The sequence below is a fragment of the Hesperophylax consimilis genome, chromosome 13 (assembly GCF_061612785.1).
Source record: "Hesperophylax consimilis isolate HC1 chromosome 13, BYU_Hcon_1.0, whole genome shotgun sequence".
Lineage (NCBI taxonomy): Eukaryota > Metazoa > Arthropoda > Insecta > Trichoptera > Limnephilidae > Hesperophylax > Hesperophylax consimilis.
This window is the reverse complement of record NC_142848.1, coordinates 11,905,172-11,924,675: the sequence shown is the minus strand read 5'-3', so window position 1 is coordinate 11,924,675 and position 19,504 is coordinate 11,905,172. Positions and strand designations below refer to the sequence as shown.

At 31.7% G+C, this 19,504-nt stretch overlaps 1 protein-coding gene and 1 pseudogene across 1 annotated transcript in view; one reads left to right on the top strand and one right to left on the bottom strand.

The window, feature by feature from the left end:
• Positions 1-7,573: 7,573 nt before the first annotated feature.
• LOC149418443 (G protein-coupled receptor dmsr-1) overlaps positions 7,574-19,504 on the top strand; it is a 39,765-nt gene continuing 27,834 nt past the window's right edge. The window contains exons 1-2 of the mRNA XM_089638499.1: positions 7,574-7,684; positions 16,818-16,976. Of these exons, the coding sequence (XP_089494625.1) occupies positions 7,589-7,684; positions 16,818-16,976 (255 nt within the window). The 5' untranslated portion in view covers positions 7,574-7,588. The remainder of the gene's footprint in view (positions 7,685-16,817; positions 16,977-19,504) is intronic.
• LOC149418444 (uncharacterized) lies at positions 14,957-15,751 on the bottom strand (annotated as a pseudogene).

The window sequence follows — 19,504 nt, the reverse complement described above, 5'->3', positions numbered from 1 at the left end:
AAAAATGTCTAACCGAGATATTTTATGACGACCCTTTTTATATTAAGTGCACCGCTTCCAGTTTTATCAATTTGAAAGATGTCACCCTTTGTTTGAGGGATAAAAAGTGATTCTCCTTTTTTACGACAAGAAAGAAAAACAATCCGACGTTACGAATAGCCCAACAATATTTACATTTTTTTCTACTTTCATCCTTGCCGGTGTGTTTTGAAAATGTTTTCTCAGAACATTTCTTGAACATTTTTTGTAAAACCACAAAAGTATAAAAACCACAAAACCAATATTTTTTCTCAGAAGAAAATGTTTGTTTGCGTTAATTACTATTAAACTAGGTTCTCTTGAGGGCGTAACAATAACATATTTATTTTATTCTTAACTTTTTGCTTGAATAAAGTGTTTTTAAGGATCCAGTTTTTCATAGGTAAATTTTCAAACAAAGGGGAACTAAAATATAATCGAAAAATATAAAAACTTTAGGGCAATCAAAAAAAATGTTCTTGCCACCATTTTTGGTAGATATTTAATTATGATAGGTCTTTATAATAAGGAAAATAAGATTTTATATTAGATTTGAACGTATAATATAGAATACGTTCACAAAAAACTAGGTTTTATTTTATCGTAATTCCTTAGAATTATTTCGTAAATATAAAGGTTGTTTGAGTTCAATCAAATTCTTACAAAATTATATGAAAATAATGTGGTAAGTCTGAAAACAATTAAGCATTCAAGGAGCAATCAGATCATTACACTACACATATAATGTAGATACTAATATTAATGAAATAGTTTAAATTCTATAAACATTCATTAAATAATCATCATCATAACCGTAACAATTGTAGAGTAACTGTTAACATACGTTTTATTGAGTTACCTATATTTTTTTCTTCATGAAGCATAGTTGATTTTTCATGGATTGATTCGCTCAAAATGAAAAAAATTTTAAGAATTCGCCTCGAAGGCTGATACATCTTTTGAACATAAGCACACACAAAATCACACTAGCTAAATTAATATACGTAGACGAAGTGGCGTCTTTCTAGTTGACAAGATATATTTATAATGATTCAAATAAGATTTTCTAAATAAGATTTTCTAAATAAGATTTTCTAAATTGTATTTTTTGGCCACAACATTTGTGCGTCGTCAGAAATATTAATTTATCACCGAAAATTCTGACCTCGGCTGACCGCATATTATGCCTCTTGTGCTTTTTGCCGAGGTTCTGAGATTTTTCTTTGTCTGGACATCAATCACATGTTTCATTTATTATAAAGCGGGAACATTTCACAAGTAGAATTCTAGTCTGGTTTGTTATTTTACAAATACCGAGAAGTGTTTTTGCTAAGGCGCCATAATAAACTAATAGCGGGGGTTTACACTTCGGGTGCAAGTTATTCATATTTAATAAAAACGAGACAAATATTTTTACCTAAAATGATTTAAAAATTTTATAAAACGTTTTTCAACTGTAAAATTACCGGTAAGCACCAGATTTTATTTTTCTAGACGATGAATCAGTAACTTCCCGAAGGATCCCTTTAGAAACATTAGAGAATTTAGTAATACATTCATAAAAAATAATTAAAACAAAGCCCATGGAAGCATCTATTTTCTAGGCCTGCTAGGGCAATATCGACCGTAGGTCCATCCAATAAGCCGGGCCACGCGCCGAATATTGTTTTACACGAGTTGATTACTTATGTCGTTAAGATTCCCACTCATTTTAGAGATTTGATAAGGCAAATTCAACCACGGGTCTTCTTCAATTATATCGTTAAGATTCTGGCTTTATTTTAGGATATTGTCTCGTCTTCAAAGAAAACGTGAAATTCAAGTGAAATTTCAGCGATTTTCATTAGAAATTTGAATAACAGTAGGAAAAACAATGAAGTTGCACATTTTTTTTTAGTTTTTGTTAAGTTTATAAATATTATTATTTTATTTACAGAAAAAACAATTTATTTACAAACAAGTTCTTTTGTGTAACTAATATTACTATGCCTGACAGATGTTTCGCCTTCTGCAGGCATTACGAAACTGTGAAATGAACGAAAAAATATGATTATCTCGCCAGTCTTAGCCAGATTATATGCCGAATTCAATTATTACATAACACAAAAATACAAATCTGCTTCAAAATAGTCTCCACAGTGGCTCCTAACACATTAATTATATTTACTTGACAATTACTTAATACTAGCTGACGTGTACCAGCCGGTGGTGGATTTTTCTATACTTTCGGTAATATGATATGTTTGTATTATATTTATCTAGGCCTTCCGGAAGAAATTCTCTAAATGATTTGTAAATCTAAATTAATTAATTAATTCTCTAAATCCCTCTCAAAATGTTGGCGTTGCGTAGTTTAGTAGAACTAAGAGCAGAAATAAACAGATGTGGATAGCGACTTTATTTTAGTACTAGTTGACGTGAATCCGGCGTTGCACAGTGGGCTGAAAATCGCCTTTCATAGACATAGAGACTTGAATTTTCAAGGGTATTTTTTTTGGCTAGAAACGGATTCCGCTGATCATTACTATACTATAAAATGTCGTACGAAGCAATTGCGTGTACAAATGAAGGAGTTATAATTTTTTTAAGAAAAATTTGTATGGCGCTGACATTAAAAATGAGGCTATCTCTGGAATCATAAGGTTGGCCGTTCTATCCTTACACACAGATAATACTACTATTTATTTGTATTTTTTTGACATACTTCATATTGTGGCGCAAGGTGCGATTTTTTTTTTTTAAATCCTTAAGTGGAAAAAAAATCTTTTTTTTGTTGATGATTCATTTAAATGCTTAAATGCTTTACATATGAGTATGCTTTGTCTAGTTTACAATATTTTATTTACACTGCAAGCCAAAACACTGTGCACAGTGGGCTGAAAATCGCCTTTCATAGACATAGAGACTTGAATTTTCAAGTGTATTTTTTTTGGCTAGAAATGGATTCTGCTGATCATTAATATGCTATAAAATTTTGTATGAAGCAATTGCGTGTACAAATGAAGAAGTTATCATTTTTTTAAGAAAAATTTGTATGGAACTGACATTAAAAATGAGGCTATCTCTGGAATCATAAGGTTGACCATTATATCCTTACACATAAATATACTACTATTTATTTGTATTTTTTTGACATACTTCGTATTGTGGCGAAACTTGTGTTTTTTTTTTTTAAATCCTCAAAGTTAAAAAAAAAACTTTTTTATGTTGAAGATTTATTTTAATGCTTAAATGCTTTACATATAAGTATGATTTGTCTAGTTTACAATATAACATTAAAAAGGGTTTTTTTCAACTTTTAGGATTTAAAAAAAAAATCGCACCTTGCGCCACAATATGAAGTATGTCAAAAAAATACAAATAAATAGTAGTATTATCTGTGTGTAAGGATAGAACGGCCAACCTTATGATTCCAGAGATAGCCTCATTTTTAATGTCAGCGCCATACAAATTTTTCTTAAAAAAATTATAACTCCTTCATTTGTACACGCAATTGCTTCGTACGACATTTTATAGCATAGTAATGATCAGCAGAATCCATTTCTAGCCAAAAAAAATACCCTTGAAAATTCAAGTCTCTATGTCTATGAAAGGCGATTTTCAGCCCACTGTGCGTTGCTGGGGGTTATCATTGCGGACTTTTCTAGGGGCCTTTTAAAGATAATATAAAATTACGCAGTACATTATTTTGATGTATCTCATAAGGTTTAGCCAGCGTTAGCAATGTAAGCGCCCGAAAAAATATTTTTAATGACTTGATATCAAAACATCGACTTTTATCTACTTTCTATAAGTATAATATACATGTATTATATATATAAACCTTCCGCGAAAAATTATCTAAATGATAATGAAAATTATATCAAAATACGTTACGCAGTTTAGAAGAACTGAGCGCATAAACAGACAGACTCGGATAGTGACTTTGTTTTATACTATTTAGAGATGGTGAATATAATACGTCAGTGACTGGGATAACGAAATTTATTTATTTTATTTATTTATTGCATCTCACCATACATATAACACGTTTTTTTTTTTTTTAATCAACCTCACTAGGACTAAGCCTGTATCGAGGTTAACAATTTACATTTGAGTGAAGCAAACGTTGAGTAATCACAAACATAAAGTAATACTACATACATACAAACAAAAATATTTCAAAAAAATCTGTTTTCCTTTATAAAGATAACTACTCCCACCATTTTTCAAATAGTTCATCTTTGTTTTGTAGACTACATACTCCGGAATGCTTGAAATATTAATCAAACTACCCAGCCAAGCTTTTGCGAAGACTAGTACTTCTAGACGATAATTAATGCAATCAAGAATAGTAACAGTTCCATCAAAGTTTTTGCTTAAACTTCTAATATTCATGCAAAAAAAAAAATTGAATACCTCAAAAAATTTTTGCAAGAAAGTGAATCTTCAAATATTAAGTTAGTTTCATTATTGTCAGCCAAATCAATCATGTTATAAATATCATCAATTTTTTTAAAATAAAAGTGACAGTTATCCGCTTGTTTAATAATTAGAACTCTTGAGGATTGTCCTGGGTTCTTTTTTACACGAACTTTATTGTAACGAAACCATACAAATTAAATCTTAGTTTCCTTAGCTTTTTGTTTTGTTTTCCAAAGAAGGATTTGGATTAAGAGGATAAAACTTCACCAATGAATATATTACAGTCCTTCAATTGGTTTATTTTTTGCGTGCATTAAGAAATTCATATTGGGACTCGTCATCTTTCAAATAAATGATCATACTCTGAGCTCAAGGTTTATTGATAGATTATTTTATTTATTTTTTTATTTATTTTATTTTATGTTATTTTTTTATAAATCTTTCAACGGTTTTCAAAGAATGTTCATCCATCAAATTTTCCCAAACCCCAATAACCCCAAAAAATTCAGCACAATTATAGCTTATGTTTTATTGTTCCATATCAGCCAGACGATTTTTAATTTTTTATATCTTGGATAAAAGTCGATCCTCATTTACTGCTGGAGAATCCAATGCTTTTAATCTAGTTTGCACTAGATTCTGATTGCTAGGCATTGTAAATAATTAAAATAATGTGACTCACAACTGGCAAATTACAGATAGTCATCCCAGAGACTTTATACTCACTGGTAAGCAAAATGTAATACAGTAGGTGCATTGTTGGGAATACTAAAAATAGTAAATAGTGGAATATCACAGAGCAGACGTCTTTACTCAACAACAGTATTTGTCGAAAATTAGATTATAATGTCGGTTCATGTTCTTGAGATAAGTGAATGTCGTGTGCACTGAGCGAGCTTCTTGAATGTGGATTGTGGCATACTTGTCTTGAGCCATTGTACCGTAAAGAATGCAGGAAAATAGAATGGTCTAAAGGATTTTGTTTGTGAAGAGCGCCGAGGATCATGTAAATACTTCTGGTTTAGAATCTATTTTCAAGAGATCTTCATTTGTGAAGATTTCCACATTTTAATGTTGAAAAGAGTTGTAGTGTTTTGTCTATCCAAATAGACAAGTAAAAATAAAAAAAATATAAGAAAAGAATAGAAAAATAGAGTAAGAATGAAAATAATAAAATATATTATAACGTGACAAGTTGACGCTTGATTACCAATTTATTAAAATAATAATATTAATAAAATAAGAGATACATGTACTTAATAATGAAGGGTTAAAAAAAAAAGATTTATAACTGTTGGTTGCATTGCATATACATAATTGGTACAGTAAAAAAACAAAATTACATACAGATATTGTAAAGGAAGAATATTTGACATCAAAACATCAAAATTTTTAGTTCTGTTTTTATTTATTCTTATTATATGGTGCTACGTACAGAAATCGCGAGTTCAATTCTCTTCTAGCTAAGTCCACCATAACTACAGAAGCAAGATATTCTACTTATATCGTTTGTGTTAGGAGGAATTCAATAATTGTCAGGTTATTCGTAATCTCAGAACGTTTGCCTTCATTTGAAAAGAAAAACTAACATAAGTTAGGCGCTACTTCCAATCCATAAAATAATTTTCTACCCTTATAAAAGACACTTAAACACTGTCCGAAAAGTTAGCTAAAGAAAGAATACTACAAAAAATACGAGTCCTTAGGAAATAAAATCCATCAGGGCCTATTTTGTCTTAGAAGATGCTGTGGGGAGGGTATTTTTAGGGAAAGGAAGTTCTGGGAAGGAAAAGGTATGAGGGATGGAGAAGGTTCTGGGGATCATTGTGTCCAGGAGTGATGGACGTATGAATTCATCCCTCCCACTACGGTGCAATGCGATGGGTCGAGAAAGTCCGGCTGAAGAAGTCAAAAGGTGGGCAATTGCATCCGTCGCCAATACCTAGACAAACCTCATCCCATGCACCCGGGCACCCCTGTGAAGACACTAAACTTATAAATCGACTATATGTGACCTATGACAAGAGTGCTGGTTATCCTATGAATGGGTCCCGGGGCGATGGTACCCATACCCGCTTTCCAAATTGAAGAATTATTATTAATAATACTTTTGACCGTAAAAATCCCAAATCATAGCAGAAATCACATTTATTTATATAAAAAAACGGTCTCTGTAGCAGGCTGGGGGGCGTGGACTTATTTTTACATAGTTTCGTTCCAAGATTGGTGAAATTTTGAACACTTGACCTTCAAAAAAAGAGGAACCTGAAAGCCTGGGCAACACCAGGTACTAGCTAGTTGTAAATATATTGTAGAAATTCAACAATTTATTTTTTATACTGCATAAAAATCGCAAAAACGAAACACAAGAAACATTTTCGTATTATAGTGATGTTAGTAGGAGAAATTGAAAATATTTCAGGTTAGTAGTAACGACAAACATATTGTGGGATATTGTCAGGTTATTAATAACGATAAACATATTGTGGGATATTTCGTATCGCATTTAACCCTTCAAGCTTTTCAATATTTTTGCCCATTATTATTTATATTTTCATTATTTATTTCAAATGCATTTCTAATGTATTTAATATTTTTCTTGTTAATTTTCCGTAAAAAAAACTGTTAGGAACTACATAACTTAATATTTCAAAAACAAATTCCTTTTGCTTAGGAATTTTTGCATGAAAATTATAACTTCACTTTTTATCTTGTTCATACAGTAAATATATTTTTAAAATTTATAATTGAATGTTATGTTGGTGGCGTTAAATACGAATTAATTAATTTAATCTAGTATAAGAGTATATTTGAGCCAAACTGAGAAACTTTATTATTTCTCTTTCTAACGCCAAAAAATTACGCATATGATACTTTTATAATATATGGACGACCGGTCATATGTGACCTTAAAATGCTCGAGAGGTTTTGATTTTGTGATGATTTGTTAAATGATTTTCTCTTTTGCAGAAATGAGCAACCTATGATGGCCACGATCAAGTCCATCGGGGGCATGTTCGGCTTCAACACATCCGAGGACGCCCTGATGCCGGGCTACGACGACGAGGCATCCACCGAGGGTCTGACCTTCCTGAATCTGGGCAGGAACAGTTCCAATATAGACATGGACGCCTTCATCAAGGCGCTGGAAGACTGGAAGAGTCGCATGCTGAGTGATAATACTGCCGATGACTACTGCACAGGAAACGTCAAAGACATTGTCACATCCTATAACAACGTACACGGATACATCAGTCTCCTGGTGAGTGTATTTTCAATTATTTTAGCTTTCAACCCTTAAGGCGAAGCTTAATGCCAAAGCACTATTTTGATTAATCTTTATAACGAATTGGTGTACATTATGAATACCAAATATGCTTTAGATAAATTGAAGGTTTTCCTGTCGTTTCGCTTGAGCAGAATACATATAAAAAAAAATGAATTACTCAATAAAAAATATAAATGTAAACTAATATTTTTTTTTCAATAGAACGTATGAAAGAAAGAACTTTAAAAAATACAGTATTATAGCTAAGATTATCTGCTTTAATGCCTATTACCTACAATATAAGGTATACCAAGAATATACACATGTTTGGCTTGTAGCTTCCTCTTAAGGGTGTTCAACGCCATATTTCAATATAATTATGAAGGAAGTGAAAGTTAATAGATTTAATGCACCACGAAATTTAATTTCATTTTTGTTTTGATTAGTTTGTTAATTTTAAAATTCATCATTGTTTTAATATATATATATATAATTTAGATTTTAATGATGTACTGATTGAATGAGTTTGAACATGACGAGATCGCTGCATTTGTAGCCCCCTGAGCGTGCTGCCCGTTTGCGGTGCACGACCTGCACGCCTACTCACGGCGGCCCTGGCACTAGCTTTACTACTTGGCTTTCGGATTAGTGTTCTTGATTAAATTCATTTCTTACTAAACAATTTCATCCCTAATAAACAATTCATTGTGATTCGTTTTCTCTTTGTGTTTTATTTAATACTCGCCCTGCAGACCAATGAATTATCTCGCATCTCAGTTGATTCCAGCACAGTTTTTTTTTAAATTATTATTTTTGTCTTATTTTTTAATACAAATGAATACTTCATAGCTTCGTGGATCATGACAGAAATGACGTTGATATTTTTTCTTAGAAATGCCAGAAAGAAAAGACAGAGCTTGCCGTTTCAGAGTTTGTAGTGAGACCAAAAACGAGTTGAAAATACAAACTTAAGGTTATATTGGAACTTTCACATTGACGTAATTAAAAAAAAACTCACCAGGTACATATTTACATATTCTTCTTTAGATACATTCGTAATTTCCTCAACAAGAACGACATTAAAAAAAGTGAGTACGCTTTGTGTCAATCGCTAATACAGTACGGGATAACTGGTTGGGGGTCTGCCTTGAGCACTCACACAGAGCGGCTAAACGAACCCAACAAGGAGTACTAAAGACAATTCTAAAAGTTCCGGTTAGACCTCCGACAGGAAAAATATTTAAAAACTTCCAAATCCAAGAATTCCAAGAATGAAGAAAAATTTTATTCAAATTTAAAATTTAAAAATATATATTTATAAATACTTCACTGCCCAACATAAATACTCAAATAAGCCAAAATATACTGGTTACTCCCAGTTTGAACACATTTTTTGGACATAGAAATATTAAATTCGATGCTATAAAATTATACAGTGTTCTACCAAATCAAACAAAAAAATAACGGAAATTAATATTTTTAAAACAAAGGTTTAAGAGAAAAAAGTGATATTCAACTTACAAACATTATGAAGACGATGTAAAAACAACTTGACACTAAATACAAAACTTTAAAAACTGCAGGCCGCCTCAGAACAGGAAACTCTAGTGAGAAGGACTGTGAATTTTTTTTTTATTACTCTTTATACCTACATCATGTACAAAATTTGCAAATGCAACAAAAGGTACTGTTTTGCTTTTCGTCTCCTAAGTTAGTTAAATTTGCCTTTTGAACCCATCTCACTTCGGTTTTCCCTCATAAAATCCTTTTTACCATCTGTCAAAAACACTTCTACAATTCTGCTTAGCGTAGATACTATAAAGAAAAAAATCTAGTTATGAATTCGATGACTACTACAGGTTAATTTTTAATATAACATAATGCTTACTTTTTCTTCGCCGAAATGGGTCACTTTTATTTTTTAATAATTCACTCCACTTACTTAAAAAATTTTGTAAATAAAATTATTTAGAATGGGTTGCTTCACAGAATTTGAACAATTCATCAAATTTCAAGTTCTGAGAAAGTTTTATTCAAGTTTTATAACTATTTCAGTTCTGTGAAGCAACTGGCTCATAATGATATAAGACTTTCACAGAGCTTGAAAATTAACGTTGAAACATGATAAACTGTACAAAATCTGTGAAACGACCCGTCCTAAGTAAAAAATAGTTCACACTTAATAGTATGAAGCAATACCATGTAAGAAATGATACAGTGTGGTATATATATTTCTGAAAGCTGTAAATTGTACTGTTCCAGTTTCATTATTGTTTTCAATAATAACTCCTCGGAGTTAACGCTCGTAAATATTTTCAAGGTTGATTTGTATATTTACATAATAATAAAAATTACGAAAAATCACTTCAGGGATTTATTATGAGATCTTAGGATCCAACTAATTTTATTTGAATATAATCAACATAAATGTTTATTGCGGTACTATAATCATATAGTTCGTCACAACTAAACCTTTTTAATAATTAATGTTTTGACTTAACTCCGAATATCATTTGCAACAATTAGCCCGTTTTTTTTCAGAACAATAAAATACCACAATATGATTTGATTGAATTCGTTCTTTCTAAAAGGATAATAAGGTGTAAAGGGATGGTCAACTTGCCCGTGGTTTACTTGTTTTCTTGATGAATCTTCTGATCCTCTTGTTCCTGGATGCTGGTTCTTTATATGGCTTCGACGCGATTCCGTCGAATGATTTTTCTTTAAAAATCGCGCACTCCGATTGTATTTTGCTATCCGGCTCGAAGGACCAAATATTTAAATTAGGCTTAAGAACAAAAGGGTAGATTCCTCTTTAAATAAAACACTTTGTGGAAGTTGAAATTACACCGAATTTATTGTTGCTTTTTCCAAAGCTTATATTGCTACCGACACTATGGAAATCACTCCACCAACGGAGAGCGAAATATAATTGTCACTTTGTGTTCCTTTAGCTAGAAACTATTGAAGAGAAGTGAGTTCCCTAATCAAAAATGGGACTTAAATAACATAATTTGGCTGCCTTTAAAGAAAGTGTAAACTAGCGCCATCTGTATTCTAAATCAGTTACTTTATATAAATTATAATTGGTTTGAAACTCGGAGCAAATTCGAACATTATTATTTAAAAACAGATAAAGAAAACATACTTACCTGCCAGGTAAACATACTTTTATTATAACACAATTATAATAAGGTTTACGCTAGGGGAAGATACCACTTTGGATGCAATGGACACTATATTACTGGTAGAAACATGATTGTACGATTGCTATTTTGTCCCTTATTTATTATAAAATTAGTTTCAGAAGAAGAGTTGATATTTATTTTAAAAGACTGGAAATTTTTTTATGAAATGACCTTAAGAGCTTACAAATTCTTTACCTTTTGTTACACATTTAGTTATTTACAATGTTGCGGAATGTGAAAGATTTTTTACTTTATGGATTTGATTGTCTGAAAAGGAGGGTTTTAAGTTTAGCTCTAAATTGTGTCGAGTCTGTGGTCATTCTTAAATTATGTGGCAGTCTAGTCCATGCATTAAAGTTTCTTTTCAATTTCTGTCAATTTCAAGTTCTGTTCTTATTTCAGTTCTGTTAAGCAACTAGCCTTTAATCATAAAATAACAAAACTTGAATAGGACTTTCACAGAACCCGAAAATGAACGTTGAAATTTGATGAATTGTTCAAATTCAAACAACCCGTCCTTAGGACGGGTTGTTTCGGAGAATTTGAACAATTCATCAAATTTCAACGTTCATTTTCAAGTTCTGTGAAAGATTTTTTCAAGTTCTGTTTTTATTTCAGTTTTGTCAAGCAACTAGCCTACAATGATATAATAACAGAACTTGAATAGGACTTTCACAGAACCCGAAAATGAACGTTGAAATTTGATGAATTGTTCAAACTCTCCGAAACAACCCGTCCTTAGTATTTGGTGTACGCCTTGGTTTCTTCAAACTTCCGATAGTTGATGACGCTGATGACGCTGCTGACCTAAGAATTGACTGTCGTGAATTGGAATTTTCGGATAATTAAGCCGGAGTCTGATGAGACTGACTTATATACCATACAGCAGAGTTCGAACTGGATTCTTTCAGGACATTTGAGCCAGAAAAGATTTTTGAGAAGCTCTGAAATGTGGGACTATTTAGATACGCCGGAGATCAATCGCTGCAAAAATCAAGACGTGGAGCAACATAAGAATTGACTAAAAATTTAGTCGCCTCTGTTGGCAGGTTTTTCATCACTCCTTTATTTGCCTTAATTGAATGAACCCATTGCTTATTACATTTGGTTTGTTCACTTGAGTTTTAAAGGAAAAATCGGCGCCCAGATTGATACACATTAGTTTGATACATGTCTTTGTAGTGATGTCACTTCCTCTGTTATTAGTGAGTTATCAATTTTTAGTTGCTTTTTTTATTTCAGTATACAAAACTGGCTCAAAAAATTAGATACATGGATGTTTTAATACAAAGTGGTTTAAAGACAGAATACAAATATCATGTCCATAAACATTTAATTATTGTCACCATTGCAAGTATTTAAATAAAGGGCTTCATCACAATATTGTCACCATTGCATGTCTTTAAATAAAGGGCTTCATCATAATATTGTCACCATTGCATGTCTTAATAAAGGTCTTCATCACAATATTGTCACCATTGCATGTCTTTAAATAAAGGGCTTCATCATAATATTGTCACTATTGTATGTCTTAATAAAGGGCTTCATCACAATATGGTCACCATTGCATATCTTTAAATAAAGGGCTTCATCATACTATTGTCACTATTGTCATGTCAGCATTAGCTTGTGGTTGGAAACATTATAACTTCTTAATGTTCGCGGTAAAGGGGAAAAATGTTCTGTATTTGCATGGTAAGCTTTAACAGTGAAAATATTATTCATACTACTTGTTGATTTTCTCGATGGTGTGTTAATGTTTATTAAGGATAAAATGTTAGGTGTATCAACTGATGCATGAATAATTGTCTGCAAAAGCAATACATCAGAAAATTTACGTCTGGCTGTCAAAGTGTAGTTTATAGTGCACAAATTGGTCATTACGCGTTCCAAAATTGATCAGATAAACCTCTTATGGATTTCGATTCTATAATTATCTCATTATCGGGAGATCCAATAGTGGATGAGTATTCTAGAATACTTTGCACAATTGATTTATATAATTTTTAAGTTAATTCTGCACTTTTAAAACAATTTGTGATTTATCCTAATATTTTTTATTCACTTTTTGAAATTGTATATATATGTTTAATAAAGCTAAGTGACGAGTCAATTGTAACGCCCGAGTCTTTAATTGTATCTACGTTTTTATTAAAGCTAAGCAATGAGTCAATTGTCACGCCCAAACCTTTAATCGTATCTATATATTTATTGAAGCTAAGTGATGAGTCACTTGTCATGCCCAAGTCTTTAACTGTATCTATATGTTTATTGAAGCTAGGTGATGACTCAATTGTCACGCCCAACTCTAATTGAAGTTGTGTTTAATAAAACTACATTATTAATGTGATGTGTTTGATATGCTAACGTGTGCTTGTGCCGGGCCAGAGAAACTCAGTCTCAGTATTGACCTATTTGAGACGTAATACGAGAAACATAATAACGATAATGGATTCTTATAATCCATTTATGCGATAACTAACCTATAAGCTGACACATATTTTGCACACAATCGTCATATTATTCTGCGAGGTATTTTTTACTTTAGTATTGTACAATTTTTACTTTTGTGTAGGTATTTTTGTTATAATGTATGCAGCAATATTCATTCGTTCGAGTACCGAATAGTACTTATATATTAATACTCAGACATCACAGCCAAATTGTGTATTTAGTACATAATATTCTTACAATGGAATGGCGATACTGTCAAAACAAATTTTGAGAACATTATTGATTGCATTCGAAGCGACAAGATGGTTTCTTTATCCTTGAAAGAATCGCAAAGATGTAATTTATTACCAGGGTCAATTTGGGTAACATTAGTAATTGCATTCAGAACAGATGAATGGTTTCTTTCGGGATATCACAAGTCTGAGATTCTTTCCAGGGCATTTTGGAGAACATTTACAATGGTTTAATTAGAATTTCCACATTTATAAATCAGTTTAAGACATATAAATCCTATAATACTATATTTTTAGTAATCTAAAATATTTTTATAATCTAAAATAAACGTTTTCTTATGGATGGTGCTTATCGAGAAAATGGTAAATATTCCCGAAATATTTTTTAATCTTTGTTGATAAAAAGATAAAAAATACCTCTTTGAAAAACAAGCCAAAATATTGCTTGTAAACCAAAGTATTTGTGGGAGTTAATTTATACATTTAATAAATTCGAAGAACAGCTTTGTGATTAATGGCGTAGTAATAAATTATTATCTTTTCACTTTTTAAAGTTCATAAACTTTGCGATTAAAAACAAGTATATTTTAAACGTCAGAAATGAGAATATTAATGTGTTGAAAGCAATTTTCTGTTCATATTTGAAAACGCTGGCGTACAATGAAACCAGCAAATCAAATTAGTATTTTCAGAGGTCGGAAAAAAACGGGCCGTATTTAATTAAGTGATACAAGAAATTAAAAGCTTTTGTAAATTAAGAGATATTATAAATTTACTAAAGCACGGCCTTCTGTTCCAAATTATTAAAAAAATAAGTATTTGTTTATCGAGGATTTTTTAAGGGGTTATATACAGTCAGGAGGCCCAAAAAAAGGGATTTGTAAGATTTTTTTCTGAGAAGACTTTTTAATTTATTAAAGTAAAAATTTCTTGCACATATTAAGGTCACCTTAAACAGTATTTTAAGAATTTTTATTTGTCAAACTGCTATAGCTGATCTCTAGAAGCTCCTCTAAAAAAGGCATCTTGCAGTGACCATCATATCTCTGGACTGGATCATCTAAAATGAAAAAACCAAACGGAATTCTTTATGATGATAAATATCCCTCTGATTGATCGAAGGACAGAGCAAATTTTTTTTTTTGACAAAATGGCGGCTTCTCAAAAAAAAATCCACTTTTTACCAAAATTTTGGCTTTAAAAAAATATATTTATCGGTGAGAATAGGCCTTCGATTAATAACTCTAAAATATACTTAAGAATCTTGCGTTAAAATTTGAGACTGATCGGTTGAGCCGTTTCCGAATAATCTTGGTCACTGACTTTAAAAACACAGTTTTGAGAAAGACGCGTTTAAAGTTTGAAAAGCAGAAAAAATATTTTTTTTCAACTTAAATCGTGTCGTCTATTCCAGGGCCATATTATACACCCTCCGCCCCTTCGGCAGCTTCTAATAACTCGAGTTGGTGTTGTCTGCGGACCATTCTTCCCTCTCGTGTGCTATCATGTGCTCTGCGGTCGGAAACGGCCACGCGCTGTTTATCCTCTCTTTCGGCGTAAGAATGCGCTTTGGGCCGAAGTAAAACCCCTATTGCATTCATGTAATATAATAATGATGTTGTACCTTCATTAAATATGCCAGCAGCATGTATGCAGCCGTTTCTACAGTTTTGGAACCGGCCTGAACTATTTTTGGAGAGATTTTCCATATCAGTTGATTGTAGCTCTCGTTGTTGTTTTGGGTGAAACACCCACACATCTTTTTAATAATTTCTCATTGCTGAGATCTGTATAAATGGGAAGTATAGCCTCAGCAAAATCTTGTGGTAATGACGGATGATCATGCTCGAAAGTGGGTAATTCATTGTGCCACTGCCCGTTGCCAACTGCATCATGACTATGGTCCGGCCGGGCACTTCTCGTGTTGAGGTTTTTGTCCGTTGAACAATAATGATAATATGTGGCCCAGATAGCATTATACATTTTTTCAACGGAATCACATTTTCTCCTAATTGCTAAGCCATAATAAAATGTCAACTTGTCGATAATTTTACAACTAAGTTTGTCTTTTCCACCAAAAGTTTTTTTTTGTATTTTTTTCTTTTTTACTATCAATTTTTTTCACATTTTTATTCACACAATCTCGGTGTCTCGTGCCCATTCTCTTCTGTACGAGTCCAATACATTCTTTCTTCATAACTTCTTGATTGCCGTAAGGTGCAACTTTTAAATCCCCGAATACGTTTTGGAGTCACCGTCTCCGCTCTGACACGTATTTACAAATATGCGTGTAACTTCGAAAATAATAGCCGGATTGACTTGAAATTTTCTGTGTGTGTATTTAAATAAATGTTACGAAAATGGAATAAAAAAATGTTTTTTTTTGAAAATTCTAACTGTATATAACCCATTAAGCCTCTCTCTCGAAAAACTTGAAAATATTATATATGCTGAATGGCTGAAAACTGAAAATGAGCGCTGATATTATGAATTGATTTAAAGGTTGCTGCAATCACCTAGCTATAAAATAATGTTATCAGATAATACAATTAACTCTACGAGCATATTTTTTTTTCAATAAGAAATATTTCGGAAACTACCCAAGCCCCCGCATTCATATTTTTTACTAATTTATAACAAGTTTCTTGTTAACTCTTTAAGTTTTAAGTTCCAAAAAAATATTTTATTTTTGAAGATAATATCTCTACATTTGTTATGACGAAACGTTAACTATATGAAATTCCCTTGATATAAAAAAATAGCAAATTAAGCTCCGAAAATTATTAAAAACAGGTTTTATTCTGTTATTTAATATGTTATAAGCATGAAAAAATCCAAGGTGCATTTTAAATGAAACTAATACATTTGTAGAGAGATTTTTGTTCTATTTCAAACGAGTCGTATTTTATTAAATATTTTCACCATTTCCGCTTGATTATTACTTTTAGAAAACGTGAGCCATTTTATTAACTTTTTTACGTTTGGATTCAAAATTTTCGAATGGAATTTATTTTTTTTAAATAAAATTTGAAAGCGTATTTCATCACCTCTAAAAAGACAGTTTTTTGTTTTCGGAAATAACTTTCGTAAATATTTATTTATAAAATCTGACAGAAAATGCCAGAGGCCTGAGGGTTCATTCTAGACCAGATCAGTGAACTTTTTTAATGATTCCATCCCTAGAATCATAAATCCAAACTTTCAAATAAAACACACACACTTATTGTTTAAAATAATAATTGTTTTTCTTAGGTGTGCATGTTCGGAACGTTCTCCAACGTGATCAACATCGCTGTGCTGACGCGCAAAGACATGGCCAGCGCGCCCATCAACCGCATCCTCAAGTGGCTCGCCGTCACCGACATGTTCGTCATGCTGGAGTATATCCCCTTCGCTGTCTATAAATACCTGGTAAGAGAACTCAACTTAATAACAACATCGTCTTGCTATCGCTCAAAGACATGGCCAGCGCGCCCATCAACCGCATTTTCAAGTGGCTCGCCGTCACCGACATGTTCGTCGTGCTGGAGTATATCCTCTTCGCTGTCTATACATACCTGGTAAGAGAACTCAACGTAATAACAACATCGCCGTGCTCACGCGCAAAGAGATGGCTAGATTTTTTTTTAAATATATCTAATAATAACTTTGTTATTTTACGGATTGACTTTAACTTCAAATAGAGCAGCACAAAGGTTTGTACAATGGTTACGGTTACACATGCACATTGGCTGGTTACACGTGTTCAATTTTTTTTTCATAAATATTTTATAATTAGAGACACCTATTCATAGCATTAACGATATTTTCGCAAATTAAAGCGATAAATGGTGTTTTTAGCGATAAATAAAAAAAATCTAGTCGCTATAATCTTGTATTGGCAGATCGTAGAACGAACATGACACACTCTACTGTAGAAATATGTGCCATGTTGAGTTTCAATCAATAACAGGATAAACATGTTTCAAGTGATTTTTCTAATTTAATTGTTTTTCTCCTCTTGCCGACCCCCATTCCTTGACGTCTTCCTATTTAGCTATAAACGCTATGAAAACGTAAAATTAAAGCTATAAAAGCTATTTTTTCATTAATTAATGTTACATATTCTTATTAATAATTATTCTTAAAAATTAAAGTTATGAATGGGTGTCTAGTTATAATACTTAAATATTACACAGCGCAATTCAAATAAAAAGTTTTTATTTTTATTTTTTTTATTTCTATATAATATTTACAGTGTTCACATCATTATTTATATTTGTACATGATACATTTCAAACTTATAACTATAATATGTTTTGTGTAAGGTAGGTTTGAGAAGGTGAAACTGTATGTGATTAATAATGTATGTTTCGTGAACACCTCACTAGGAGAACCTGTGCTGAGGTGTTTACGTGGTTATATATAGGTGTGACAAGTATGTATGTGTTGTACAAGAAAGTTTTTACTTTTTACAAGTTTTAATTTTCATTATTATTATTTTTTTTTTTGGTTTTTGTAAATTGAATATTCATAAAATTTTAATAGTTTTTGTAAATTGAATATTCATAATAAATATGTAAAAAAAAAGTTATTAAGTGCATATATTTGTATTGTAAGTGTGAGTATAGTTGGTAAAATCTCGAAAAACGTGTTTATTTATTATACACTTTTTATGGTTTAGTTATGTTTGGTTTGGAGTTATTATGTTTTGAAAAAAATAAAATATCTTGGTTTTTGATCCAGGCTGTTAAAGTTACACACTACTATGCAAAAAACTTCAAAAATGAAAAAATACGCTTCACATTATTTTAAAATTTATTTCTTGAATTTAAATACCTTTTTCTTTTATTTTATATTAGTATGCGTTTATTTTAAGATCTTCATTATATTGATAGTAACGAGTTTTGTAGTTTCGACTTCTTTTGAAAGGGAATTCTAATTTCAAATTTTCTTCTTGATGAGTGATTAGCTTTGTGTTGAAATTTCTTGAGTTTTCGCTTAAATTCAGAATTTTATTGGCTGTTAAACATTTTTAAAAGAAGAACCATTATATTTCCATCCATCCATCGTTATCAAAGAAGTATTTGTTAATCTTTTATTTTTCATGGTCAAACATCAATTTATTATTGTTTTACCGTATTATGATTATAGCCCCTGAAACGCAAGACCGCGTCTTATACAAAAATCAACCAATCAACCAACCGAGTTAGGCCCTGAGCCAAAGGGTATCTGGCGCTAGTAAAAATCTTTAAAGCGCTGTGTTATTTGGTAAGAGCTAGTAAAAACCTTAAGAGCGCTGTGTTATCTGCTAAGGGAACTCAGCTAAATAACAGCATCAGTGTCTTAAATCCTTGGCTCCTTGGCGCCTTGGAAAGACGGCGCCCAGATTGGATTGCTCCAATTGGGCCTGCACAAGGCTGGCCCTGACCTCGTCCAATCGAACCCATTTTGTCTAATTATCTTAATGCTGATTCCCTGTTAACTTCATGCAATACATACGGTAGAAGGGAAGCCATTATTAAATTGAAGATGAACATCAACGTAAAAACGAGCAACATTCTGGAAAAATTACAAAGAGCTCCAGTTTCTGTGACCGAACGAAAGACTAATAATATCGTAATGTTACCACAGCTTTCCAGAAACTCTAATTTATTTTGAATAATGAATAGGCCGCAGATAGCGTACTTCAAACAAAGCGTGTGGTTCCGTTGGCATGTTTACAGAACCACATAATATGTATGCGTTATGTAACCTTAATTATGTGTTATATTAATTTATGATTCTTATTAAATTTACGGATTGCAGAATGGATTACAAAGTTATAAAATCGTCAAAAAATTTGGCTTATACTCGAACAGGTTTTTATTAAGTGCGATCTGATAAAACAAGCAAATATAATTTATCTTAGATTAAATCACTTTTGAGAGCGTCTTGAGCTGTATACAAACATTGTTGAA